This window comes from Rhea pennata, chromosome 18, assembly GCF_028389875.1.
Source record: "Rhea pennata isolate bPtePen1 chromosome 18, bPtePen1.pri, whole genome shotgun sequence".
NCBI lineage: Eukaryota > Metazoa > Chordata > Aves > Rheiformes > Rheidae > Rhea > Rhea pennata.
The window spans coordinates 3,006,830-3,018,451 of record NC_084680.1 but is presented as its reverse complement, the minus strand read 5'-3'; the positions used below and the strand labels follow the sequence as shown (position 1 = coordinate 3,018,451).

The window sequence follows — 11,622 nt, the reverse complement described above, 5'->3', positions numbered from 1 at the left end:
TCCTGGCCTCTGGCTGTCCTGGGCATGATCAATCCTTGCACGAGTCCCAGTGCCAGAAGTGATGGATGAGTAGACAGGGCTGAATGAGAGCGAAATGTGAGTGAGAATCTCTATTTTCTGCAAGGTGTGTGTGAAACATAGTGGTGGGACCTGATGTGCATGCAGAGCTTTGGGGTAGCAGTGGTGATGCTGTGGGCTGCAGCTGACAGTGAGGGCTTGTGCCTTGGCATCACAGAACAAACTCTGCCCCTGCACGAGGGTGTTCATAGACACATGCTCTGGCCTTGTAGCACAGGTTCGGTCTAGGGAGCAGGACCCATGCACTAGTAAAAGGTAGAAAGGATGCATGAGGACTGCAGAAGCAGGTCTCCTTGTCTCTCTTACTTCAGAGCCTATTTTTTTCTTAAGTGTGCATGTAAATTAAGCCCTTAAACCTTCAGAACTGGCAGATCCTGGGCTGCTCAGGGTGGATGTGTGAGAACCACAGCAAAAACAGGTACCTGCAGTCTCTGTCCTGAGCCTGGTACTCTCACCTATTCACTGCCTGCCACTGGGACACCTCAGAACTGCAAGGAAAACCTCAGGAACTACCTACTTACAGCTCCTAGCAGATTTCCCAAATCCCCTTGTGTGCTGGAAAGGGATGGTGGAATGTCTGCCAGGCACAAACACATGGCACAGCCAAATGAGAAAGGAACCTTGTAGAGGAAAACAGGAAATCCCACCACCTCACATAGCTTCCCATCCTGAGTAGAGCCCAAGTTCCATCTAGCAGGCCAGCTTGGGTCTGATTTGTTCACTGGCACTGACAGCAGGAGATGCAGGTCCTTGTCCTCAGATAGGACAGGACCTTTTTAAGTCTGCCTCACATAGGGTATCTGTTGCAGATGATAACCAATTCCTAAAAGGATCCCTTTTCTGCCAGATGCTGCTTTTCTCTTCCTTGACCCACACTTCTCATCATCTCCAGCTGCCCCATGTCACTACTGTCCCCATATATTCAGTGCTGAGCCCCTGCCCCACTGAGCTGTGTCATCTCTTCCAAAGCATCTCTAACCAGCAAGAAGGGGAAAGAAAAAACAACACAGCACACAGTTGCAGAGAGATTTTATAATGCCTGTGCCAATTCCAGATGACCAGGCTGGGGAGCTGGTACCCTACATTACAAGTTCATAGCTCCTGGATGTGGGCATGTTTACCCCAGCCTGCAGCTCCTCATACAAGTGTGGCAGCAGGACCAAGGAATTTTGGCAGCTTCTCGGGCCAGTGTTACTAGAAAGTCTCATAACTGGCTAATTTTCTCTGGTGACATATGGCCATGAACAGCCAGAAGCAGAGGAATAGCATGATGAACAATGCAACTGTGACTGCTGTCCAGATGCTTCTTTGGACTGCTATGCATCTCTGGGGAGTTTCCGAGGGAATCATGTTGGTAAGATTGAGCATGTAGCCCAGAGTCCAACCCATATCTGTGTTAGCGACCTGGGTAGAGGGACAAAGAGGAACATGAAGGGCTGCAAAGTACCAGGCAAGCTAAAGAAGACCTTTGCCATGCCTCCTCAAGGGCCTGTTCTTCAGCCACAGAGACTGCACACACCTTGGGCTGCAAATATCCCATTAGCAAGACAAGCTGTGGGAGAGCATATTTCAGACTGGAATTTGCAACTACAGATGCCCCAGCAGATGCCTGTGAACATATCTCAAGAGCTGCTTAGTCTGTGCTTCTTACTGCCCTGCCAGAGGGGCACGGGCAGGGGACCATGCCACCTTGTTTTCTCCTGCTCCCTCACCTAGGAGGCTCGGGGGGGGTGCAACCCATTTAATGGCACAAAGCATGAAAGCCAGTTGCAGCTAGGAGATTTCCTACCTTTTGGGTGAAGCGGATGTTGGGCCATGTCTTGTCATTGAATTTATAGCCTTGCAGCAGGAGAGTGAGGATGTAGGAGCTGACTGCACAGTAGTTACGGAGATAGGTTTTGTCCACATCAGGGAACTCCTTCTGCACCTGCAGACATAGAAGAGCAAGATCGGACTGCCAGAGTGGCGCAGTGCTCGGTGCACCCACACCATGGGGAAGGGCTCTGAAGAGCAACCAAGAACAAAGACCTAGGAGTCCCTGAGTTTGGAGAGAAAGGACACCCTGAGAGGCTGCAGACTGCTCTTCCATCTGTCTCCCTGCACAGAGATCTCTGTGCTCCTTGCAGCACTCTCCGGCTGTCCATGCACACCTTGGAAAATGGGCTGCAGATAGGCCCTAAAAGCTGCCTGTGCCCAGAATGCGTGAAACGCAGGCAGGTCTAGCAGATCCTAGATAGGATCTTACCTTCTTCCAGTCTCTGGCACAGAAGTCCCAAATGGTGGCATTGACTGAACTCAAGGACTGCCCACTGGTCAGGTTCAGAAAGTGTAGGTTGTAATAAAGCCCAGAAAAGGCCTGTGGATGTTTAAGAGTAAAGCTGATAGATTAGCAAAGTACCTAGGCCCCTGCTACCCACTCACACCTCATTCCATCTGCTTTGCAGTGGTCTTTAAGGCAGACCACCTCTCCGATCAGCACCATATGGTAATGCCTGCTAATGAGCCCTGGTGACAGCTCCCAATACTGAAACAGTGAGAGATGCTGTGAGAACAGAGCACCTTGGAGGTCAAGGTCTGGTGAGAACCCATTCATCAAGCACATCCCAAGTTTCGAGGAGTCAATCATCACTGACACTATCCAGACATTTCTAACACAGCAGCTTCCCCTGGGCTTTTGCCAGCCACTGCTCTCCCAGAAACATCACAACCAATGCCACAACCACGTGGATGGAGGGCTCCTTACAAAGAACTGTCCCCGCACGGGGGGCTGATAAATGCCATTGAACCCACACGTCCTGTGGGCCCCACAGGTGAAGTTGAAGAGTTTCTGGATGGCACTTCTGCACGCTGCTGGGTCTCCTGTCCCCGTCACTGTGAGGGCCTGAGCAGTGCTGGGTTTGCTCGGCGTGGGGACACAGGGACTGTCGTAGAGGGCTGCCATAGTGATGTTCTCCTGGTATCCCTTCGGGTAGCAGGGGTGCAATATCTGCTGGGGAGAAGAGCTGCCCTAGAGAGAGTGGGAGCTGTTAGCAGTGCTTGTCTTGAGGTGGCGGCCAGACCCTTCCTCCACAGCCCATCCAGTGCTTCGACTCCCCCCAAAAGCAGAATCTGGACCCCAGGAGGATGGGCAAGGTAGCAGGACAGACCCTTGGCATGACTTTAATCTGCCCACAGCAGTACAGTTCTCCCTCTCTCCCCTGCTGTAGCACCCCGGCTTTTGAGAGTGCTTCTGTTAGCCCATCTCCATTCAGGGCAATCTGACTTGGTGGCTTTAGAGACCACTCTAGTTTCAGTGGAGCTGGTACCCGGAAAACCACCCATGCCAGGGAACACTTCATGCCCATGTCTGTGAGGATAGGGAAGACCCAGAGGATAGCACAGGCCTCAGGAACGATTTGGTTTTGAGGTGAAAAATGACCTCCCAAAGCCAAATTCTGAGGAGAAAGGCGCTCTGGCAGAGAACTGCGTCCTTCGACCCAAGGGAGAACATTTTTTAGTTCACGAGGGAACATCCGAGCTAGGCTTTTGAATTCATGGTAATTTCCCAATTCCTTAAGCCTTGCTCCACAGGCAGGCACGACTACCATTTCTGGAAGACATTGTTCATGAACATGGGAAGTGGTTGAGCAAACCCTTGTAACCGATGCCTGAGGAAGTCGTCAGGGGCTGGCTCCATCTCTAGTACCTCATAGAGAGCTGCCAGCAGCATCTTCAAGGCCTGCGTCTGCCCATAGCAGAGGTAGCTGTGGGTGTAGAGCGAGTAGTTGGTGCCGTATAGCCTGAAGAGGACAGAGGTGTTTTTGTCCTCCACGGTACCTCCGGGCTGGAAGGTTATTTGTGCGGAGGCGCCTCCAAGGTCCAGAGCTCCCAGCACCTCTGTGGCCTGCGGACGTTCCCATTTCTCTGCAAAGGAAAACTGGCCCCACAAGAGAGCAAGCGTTAGTCTGAAATGCAGAAAAACGCAGTCGCTGTCCCTTTCACCAGGCCTTTGTGTGCTCAGAAGCTCCCGAGAGACCTTCCGTGGTGCAGATCCCTGCTCCAGCCCTCGCAGCCCATGTCCTCCCACACCCACAAAGGCCTCAGTGTAGCTCTGAGATCCGACCCCTTAGCTGCTGCACGTCAGCTTGGATCCAGTGACCCTGAGGGGGGGAAAGGGTCCCGGAGAAGCCCCTTCCTTTGCTCTGCTTGCAGGATCTGGTGGGGTCCGACATTGCTGCACCCCTTTGTTACCAAAATCAACTCAGAGCCAAATGGTGAGGGCAGGGCCACAGGCTGAGCGGGACACGAAGACCCTCCTGCCCTTGGCTCTCTCAATGACATCAGGCGAGCCAAAGGTGCCGTTTGCAGCAGGCTGCGTTTCTTTGGGAGACTAGTGCCTTAAAACGGCATGTTTCTCTCCTCTGGGGGTACAGAAATGGGCTCTAGCTGAGATAGACATAGGCACTCTGCTTCCTCCCGGCCAGAACCTTGATGAGTGTCTCCAGCAGGTAGTTGACAGTGATCCAGCCAAAGGAGCCCTCCTCGTTCCCTGTGAGGATCTGAGCTCCACGGAAGTCCACAGGGTACTGGCGAACGGCCTTTGCGACCTCGACAAAGACCTGGTCAGCTTTTGTGCTGTTCTGCTCCCTGCCAAGGGAAGGAGAGAGATGCCGTGTGGTGGGTGAGGCAGTTGCGGGGTGTTCTCGGAGCGGTGCTCACAGGGAAGGGCTGGTGTCTTCTGCAGGGGGAGTGGGACTGCTCAGAGAGAGGTTCTATCCCTCCCACCCGTCCACTTTCCCACCTGTGAGCTCGCTCTGCCCTCAAGCCACCAAACCAGGGTCAGTGAACCAGTGGATTGGGTTTAATCCCTAAAATTAATCCCTAAAATTAAAATTTTATGTTTAATCCCTAAAATCACTACCTGCTGGATTTGTGTGAGCGTGCGTGCCCAGTCTACCCCAGAAGCTTCCTCTGCTGTGGGGGCATGCCAAGCCCGTTCTCTTGGAAACTTGGTGGACTGCAGAAGTGGGTGCTCTGCCCACCACCATGGCACGGTCTCTCCTGATGGGGCAGCAACCCCTGCACACCAGCATCCCAGCTCCAGGCCCTGGCCCCTAGCATCAGCTGTGTTGGCCACCAAAAGCATGTGGTGGGGAAAGGCCTGCAGAGATGCCCAGGCTCACAGAGCAATGCTAGGTACCTCAGCAGCCGCATGCCTGCTGTAGCCCCGAGGTAGGTGGGGGTCTCTCGCTGCAGCTTTTCTGGGACGATCTTCATGGCCTTATCTAGGCAGGGTTTCAGGCTGGCTCCAGCCAGAGCAGGGTTGTCTGCATAGCTGGAGATGCCAGGTCCTGAAAAGTGATCTCTATGAGGGAGCAGGTTTAGAGAGAGCTTTCTAGCCCATTTTCCAGGCCCAAAGAGCTCTCTGGACCTTTTGGCAATATCTGCAATTCTCAGTCACAGCCCAAGTCTCCACTGTGCCTTGTGCTGTTTAAACACACACCATAAAGACAGCTGCTGATGAAAAGAGCAATTAGAATCTCCATACAAACTGCTAAGAGAGACACAGTTACATTGAGGTGCTTCTTCAAGTGTTTCAGGATGCCTTGTGGAAACATGAAGTTACACTTTTAAGTTATGAGAGAAATTGTAAAGTGATGTTATGGGAAGAAGAGTCAAAGAAGCAGCTGCATGAGAGAAGGACTAAATTCATCATGTCTGACATCCAAGGCTGCAAGACCATGCACTACCACAAACTGCAAGACTGGACTAGTTCCAGAAACTGTGCTGAGAGCCTAGTTTCTTAGCCACCTCTGGGCAGTCTTGATCCCTCCCTTTGCTCTAGGGCTCCATAAAGCATAGCTTCTCATCTGAAAAAAGCTTCCTTTTATTCTCCTTCCCAGGACATCCTTTTCTGGCCCAATGTAGGCTAAACGTATCAATTTACTGATCGTATTTTAGGAGGTACAAAGCGCAGTGGCCCAAAGCACCCTCAGATCCCCGAATGGATTGGTAGAAATCCAAAAGCTCTGCTCTGCCTCAAGCATCTTCCCACTGGCTCTCCAGGTGCCTACTCCATCGGGTTCTGCTCTGCATCAAGGAAACCTGCTATCAGGTTCGCCCAGGACACTGGCCCAGGGGGCAAGGGGAGAGGGACAGACACATCCAAGCACACTGACCAGGCACAGTGCAGGCCTCCACCTGGCTGACGATGCCTGTGTCATTCTCCTTGTCCACTGGCCACTGGTAGATGTAGAGAGTTGTGTGTGTGGAACCAGCATCGAACACCAGGCCGTACTGTGGGAAGGCAGAGGGATGTGAGGGTCACAGAGTACTCAGAGCTGCGTGAAGTGCTGTGGCGGTGTCTGAGAGTATCTGTTCTCAGTTCCCATAGGCAGAAGAGAGCAGCACACCCAGGATTACACTTCCAGCCTCCCCTCAATGGTCCTACTTTGTTTCTGATCCCTGTGATTTAGCCACTAAGGGAATTACAACGCAGAAAGGGAAGACATGCAGAAGAGCACTGCAAACACAGCCAAGAGATACTTGCATCTTGAATAGCTCAAGCTACTCACAGACCTTCAGGACTGCTAAATCTCACAGTGGTTATTTTGTAACAGTCTCCAAAAAATAAATAAAAAAAAGCACAAAGCCCCAGAACCCAGAGTTGGAAGCCCACCACATGTTCTGGGTTTCTGAGAAGGGAGAGAAGGTGCCTGGGGTGGAAGGTGGAGCAGTACCAGGAGGAGGGTCATGTCATTTGTCCTCTTCTCTTTCTCTTCCCTAGCAAGGACACGGTACTGCGGTTTGGGGTGGAGGCGGGGAGGGGAGGGTTGATCTACCCAGCACTGCATTGGTTAGGTTAAACCCCTCAAAGCTGGGCTGGTTACAGGAAAGCTCATAAGCAGAGAGGAGGACAGGGCTGGTGCAAGGATGAGAGAAGTGGGAAAAGGCTGGCAGTTGTTCCAAGACTCTTCCAGACCCTACTGTGCACCTACTTTAGTCCCTGGAGGAAGGAAAATGTTCCTCACTGGAGCCAGGATCAGGAAGAAGGTGATAATTCCCAGCAGTGCCAGCATGGTCACAAGGTACCGGACATCCCCCTTTAGCAGGCACTTTGACATTTCGGTACTGAGCTGTAAAGAGAAAAGATCATGTAAGGCCAGTGCCAACCCAACTGTCTGCTCCCTGAGTGTCTCCAGCGCCTTCAAGGGTCCCTATTTTCCCTGCAATCTCAGGAGCTACCTAACCTCCAAAAAAGTGCCTCAGAGCACTAGTGGTGCCTTGGGGCAGAGGTGCCATCCTGGAGTTTTAGGGAGACTTTACAGCCAGAGGCGCAGAGCCCAGGTCACTTTGAATGAGGAAACTACCCTGGCCTCCTCCAAGCCCTGAAAAGCCTCACAAACCTGCCTTTTCGCAACAAGGCAAAAAAAAAAAAAAAAGCCTGGTCACTAGGGACCCCTAAAACTGAGCTGGGAAGGTTTGGCCCTCTCTCCAGGTCCAGGACCAGATGCTGGGAAGAGTCCCCAAGACACTCACACCAGGAACTCCCTACTATGGGAAAAGGCAGGGTCAAAGGCTGTCCTTCTGCCTAGCGCATGCCCAGCACTCGGGATGGGGCTGGCAGCCAAACCCAGACACTTCCTCCCGTACTTGTCCCTGGGAGGGCCCCACTCCTTCCTCCTTGGGTGTAGGTGCACCGAGCCGAACAGGGGTGAACTCCCTCTGCAGAGCCGCCCCCAAGGCCTGACCTTGGGGCAGCCCTGGGAAGGGATAGAAGGTGGGGGTCAAAGAGGGACAGCTGTGGCTGCCCTCCCTTTGCAGGGCCCTGCCAGAGCCCAGCCCTGCCAGAGGGACTCAAAGTGAAAGCAGAGCCTGAGCCAGCTCGGATGTCCGGGTTCTCCCACCTGCTTGTCCTGGGCGGGCACTTTGCACTGGCTAAGTGCAACGGCAGGTGCAGTGCTCTTCCATGCTAGTTGCAGCAGCTGTGCTCAGGGAAGGGACTTAGCCCTCCCAACGTGTGTGCATAAGTACCTGAGATGGGTCCTCAGACCATGGAGATGGGTCCCTGACTGCCAGGACCCTGCTGTTTTGGCCCTGGGCCCCTCTGCCCATCTGGTCTGGCTGCAGTGGGGCAGTGCAGGTGACAGCAGAGCCCAGCGATAGCAGCAGCAATGTGGTAAACAAGTTTGGCCCATGTGGTATGTTTATGTAGTGGATATTGGGCAGGGATATCTGTGGGACAGGAGCCCTTCTCCCAGACCTCAAGTACCCTCATCCCTGGCTCAACCCGCCTGTCAAGTCTGGGGTTCCCTGAGATGGCAGTGGTGACAGCCAGTACTCGTCATAAACTTCAGGGAGAGCTGCATCCATGCTGAACTTTCTTCATGCTTCAGGTCAGTGCAGGGACCCAGAACCAGCGCCTGCCACACGTGTCTCAGGTAGTGCCTGGGGAGACAGACTGCTGTGCTCACCAGCAAGGAAATGGTTAATACTGGAGGCTCCATGCCGGCTCTCCAACTAAGAGCCTTACTTCAGCCTTCCTGCTGCCTGCCAGACAAGCTGTCTCCCTGGGCAGGTTGTTGGCCCTAGGCCAAGGGGAGGGCCATATCCTGGGGACTCCAGGGTAGCCTTTGTCCCAGGAGCAGGGCTCCACGCTCTCAGGTATGCACTGACACCAACACAAGCTGGCCGACCAGTCCCAGCTGCAGTGTCGCCCAACGCTGGGAGCAGCACAGGTGAGCAATGGGCAGCGGAGGGTATCAGGGATGTTGTCTCGCTGGAAGCATGGCTCTACTCAGAGGAGGCTGTGCATGAATGGGCTAAGACCTCGCTGAACACCCCTGGGCAGCAGTGGAGCTGGGTGCCAGGGCATAAACATGCTCCACTGGCTCCTTACTAGGAGAGGCTGGAGGGAGACCACTGGGAGTTCCCTGCAGAGCAGTATTCTGAAATTCTGGCTGTTCAGCAGTGCAACGTCACTGTGGTGCTGGGGCATGGGGGAATGGTGACGCTACAGAGCCTGAGTGCTGGTGAGATAGATAAAAAGGAGGGGACCACTCAACTGGCAAAGATTCATGCTCCCAACATGAAAATTTGTCCCTTCGTTATAGATCTTAAGAGTCTTTCTGTCTTTTAAATTTCAAATCTATGTGGTGAAGAAATCTAGTTTTCCATTTTCCTAAGAAACATACAGTTCAGATCCAGCAATGTCTCTAATCTCGTAAATTTTAAGGCCACCCTCCCTTGCAGGAGCACTGCAAGATGAGTGATGTCTCACAGATGTTTATACAGCACTTTATTGTGTCCAGTCAATAAACTAGTGCAAGAACAACTAAAGTGATAGGCAGAGCTGCGAACTTTCCACACTGGAAAGTTGAACCATCTGGGATTGTTTTTTTCAGAGCCATGCAGCAACACACCTCTTTTATAACTTTGGGAGCATCACCACTGCCAGCCTCTCTCTTCTGTTCGTGCACTGAACTTACTTCCCTAAAGGCAATGGGCCCATGTATAGGAGTGGGTATCACTGCTTGTCATTCCTGAGATGCCATTGACACACTGGGTAATTTAACCAGCTTTTTGCACTCCTCCTTCCTTGCTTTTGTCTTCCTGGGCTTGTTTCCCATGTCCTGTTCTCCCGCCACAGGCCTCATGGACTCTGCACTTCCTTCAGGTGTTACCTCCTGCAGAGTCAAAATAGAAATTTGTCCCTACCAAGAGCTGGTAGAGCTGGTTTCCCACCTGCTTCTGCATGCAGGATGGCATAGAGTTAACTCACAGGAGTTAAAAAAAAAAAATCCGTACTGATCCATCACATAGTGCTCAGAACAGATTTTTCCAGGATGTGAGCTGGGGTAGGGCCTTTCTCCACTGCAATATTACCTTGAGCAGGTGAATTATTTCCCAAAGATACATTTATGTCCACACAAACTCTGATGCAGACAGGTTCTTGCTAGCAAGCATACTCCTGCCAGAAACTCCACACTGGACTACTCTTGCAAGCAAGGTTCTTCCTGCAAAGCCCCAAGTTCAAACAAAGCCTCACAGAGCTTCTCACTGGGCTGATCAGACTAGAGATGTGATGATATGGGAATTCATAATCTATCTATATGCAACTTCTTCTTGTTACAGCTACCATACTTAGAAGGGCTCTTGGTTGTAGGAAAAAGTTTGATAAAAGTTTCTTGTGCATGTTCCCTGTTTGAATTACATGGGATGTAAGAGAGTGGCTGCTATTCATCATGATACGTCCCATGTTATACAGGGCACTGGTAGCCCTTTTTCATCACTGGAGATGCTGACTTCAAAACAGAATATGTCTTTCCTCTCCTGCTAGAGTCACTGAACTGATCTGGCTAAGGGACAAGGGAATTCCTCTGTCTTTTTATGTACTCCCAGGGTAACAAGCAACAGCTCCAAGGCCCAAAGCACTGATTGGCTTAAACAACTTTTTGTCCAGGGCTCTCAGGGTTTATGCTGCTCATCCGGAGTCTGGATTGCAACACAGCAGAATAGATGTAGGTTAGCCTCACTCGCTGCTGGTGCATGCTGGCTGGGAGCAGCAGGGCAATGGAGGAAGAGGTGGGAGAGGTTTGTGTGTGTTTAAGACCACACCTGCACTGTTCATGGAGATGCGTTAGCTGCTGTGTGTTGAAGCTCTTGCAGAGAATCAGATCCTCTGGCTTTGTTTCTCAGCTGCGATTTCTTACTGATGTGTTAGGGCTGATTCTGCCAGGAACTGATCTCCCACCCAAATAAGAGGGAGGTGCAGCACTCCACCTCATTTGTTCAGGGCTCTTCAGTGCCCTGCTGGCCTTGCCTTCTTTCATGTAAAATACTGTGTCTGTCTGCACACAGCCATCTTAGTTAGTGGCCTCATGTGCACCCCAAATCAGTGGGAGCTTTGTGACTCTAACACCTTTCAGCCTGCCCTTTGGGCTGCAGAAGGGGCTTGGAGATTGCCTGCAGGCTGGGACATAGTCCCTGAGTATTTGCTTACCTGCCGTGTATTTATGGAGAGCCAGACAAGGCAGGAGGAGTACACAGCCGAGGAGATGCTGTTGTCCTACCTGAAGCAGAGAGGAGCCTCTCAAGGCAATCATGGAACTGTTGGGCAACGTAAGTGTCCTAGTGATCCCAAGTCTCATGAGACAGGTTTTGTGAGGGTGCAGGGTATGACCATAGCTTGCAGGGATGCAGCTCTGCATCCCAGAGGACATGCCCTCCCTGGGGACCTGCCAGTGTATGTTCCCTCTCCCAGGCTGTGACTCAGGTTAGCCACTGCCATGCCTATCCTGTGGATGCTACTGGGTAGGGAGATGCTGACCTGCCACTCAGCTGTGAGATCAGTTGGGGCAAAGGGATCCAGACTGTGCGGAGAGAGGAGCCTGAGGGGGAAGACAGGGGTTGAGGTTGGAAAGGTAGAGCTGAAAATGTCTAGCTGAAAATCCCCCAGACTGGGAGAACTGAGAGAGAGAGAGAGGGTGTCTCTGCCCCTAGACTACAAAGATCCTCCTATAACATCAGCCATGCATTGCAGAATAGCTTCAGTCCTTGTTAGGA

General features: G+C 52.1%; 1 protein-coding gene across 1 annotated transcript; it reads right to left on the bottom strand.

Moving 5' to 3' along the window:
• Window positions 1-1,272: 1,272 nt before the first annotated feature.
• On the bottom strand, window positions 1,273-8,430 carry LOC134148806 (ectonucleoside triphosphate diphosphohydrolase 8-like). Its single transcript, XM_062591300.1, has 11 exons — window positions 8,352-8,430; window positions 7,711-7,820; window positions 7,056-7,193; window positions 6,237-6,354; window positions 5,258-5,408; window positions 4,545-4,704; window positions 3,764-3,994; window positions 2,822-3,085; window positions 2,324-2,434; window positions 1,868-2,005; window positions 1,273-1,482 (listed from the first exon to the last, which is right to left on the bottom strand). Exons 1-11 carry the CDS (start codon window positions 8,428-8,430, stop codon window positions 1,273-1,275), a joined length of 1,710 nt encoding a protein of 569 aa, XP_062447284.1.
• Between the last annotated feature and the right edge of the window lie 3,192 nt (window positions 8,431-11,622).

Coding starts and splice junctions, on each gene's coding strand:
- LOC134148806 (XM_062591300.1), bottom strand. CDS start 8,430: ATGGATGCAGCTCTCCCTGAAGTTTATGACGAGTACTGGCTGTCACCA. Junction 7,194..7,710: donor TGGGGCCCTCCCAGGGACAA/GTACGGGAGGAA, acceptor TTCTCTTTACAG/CTCAGTACCGAAATGTCAAA. Junction 1,483..1,867: donor ACATCCGCTTCACCCAAAAG/GTAGGAAATCTC, acceptor CCCTCTACCCAG/GTCGCTAACACAGATATGGG.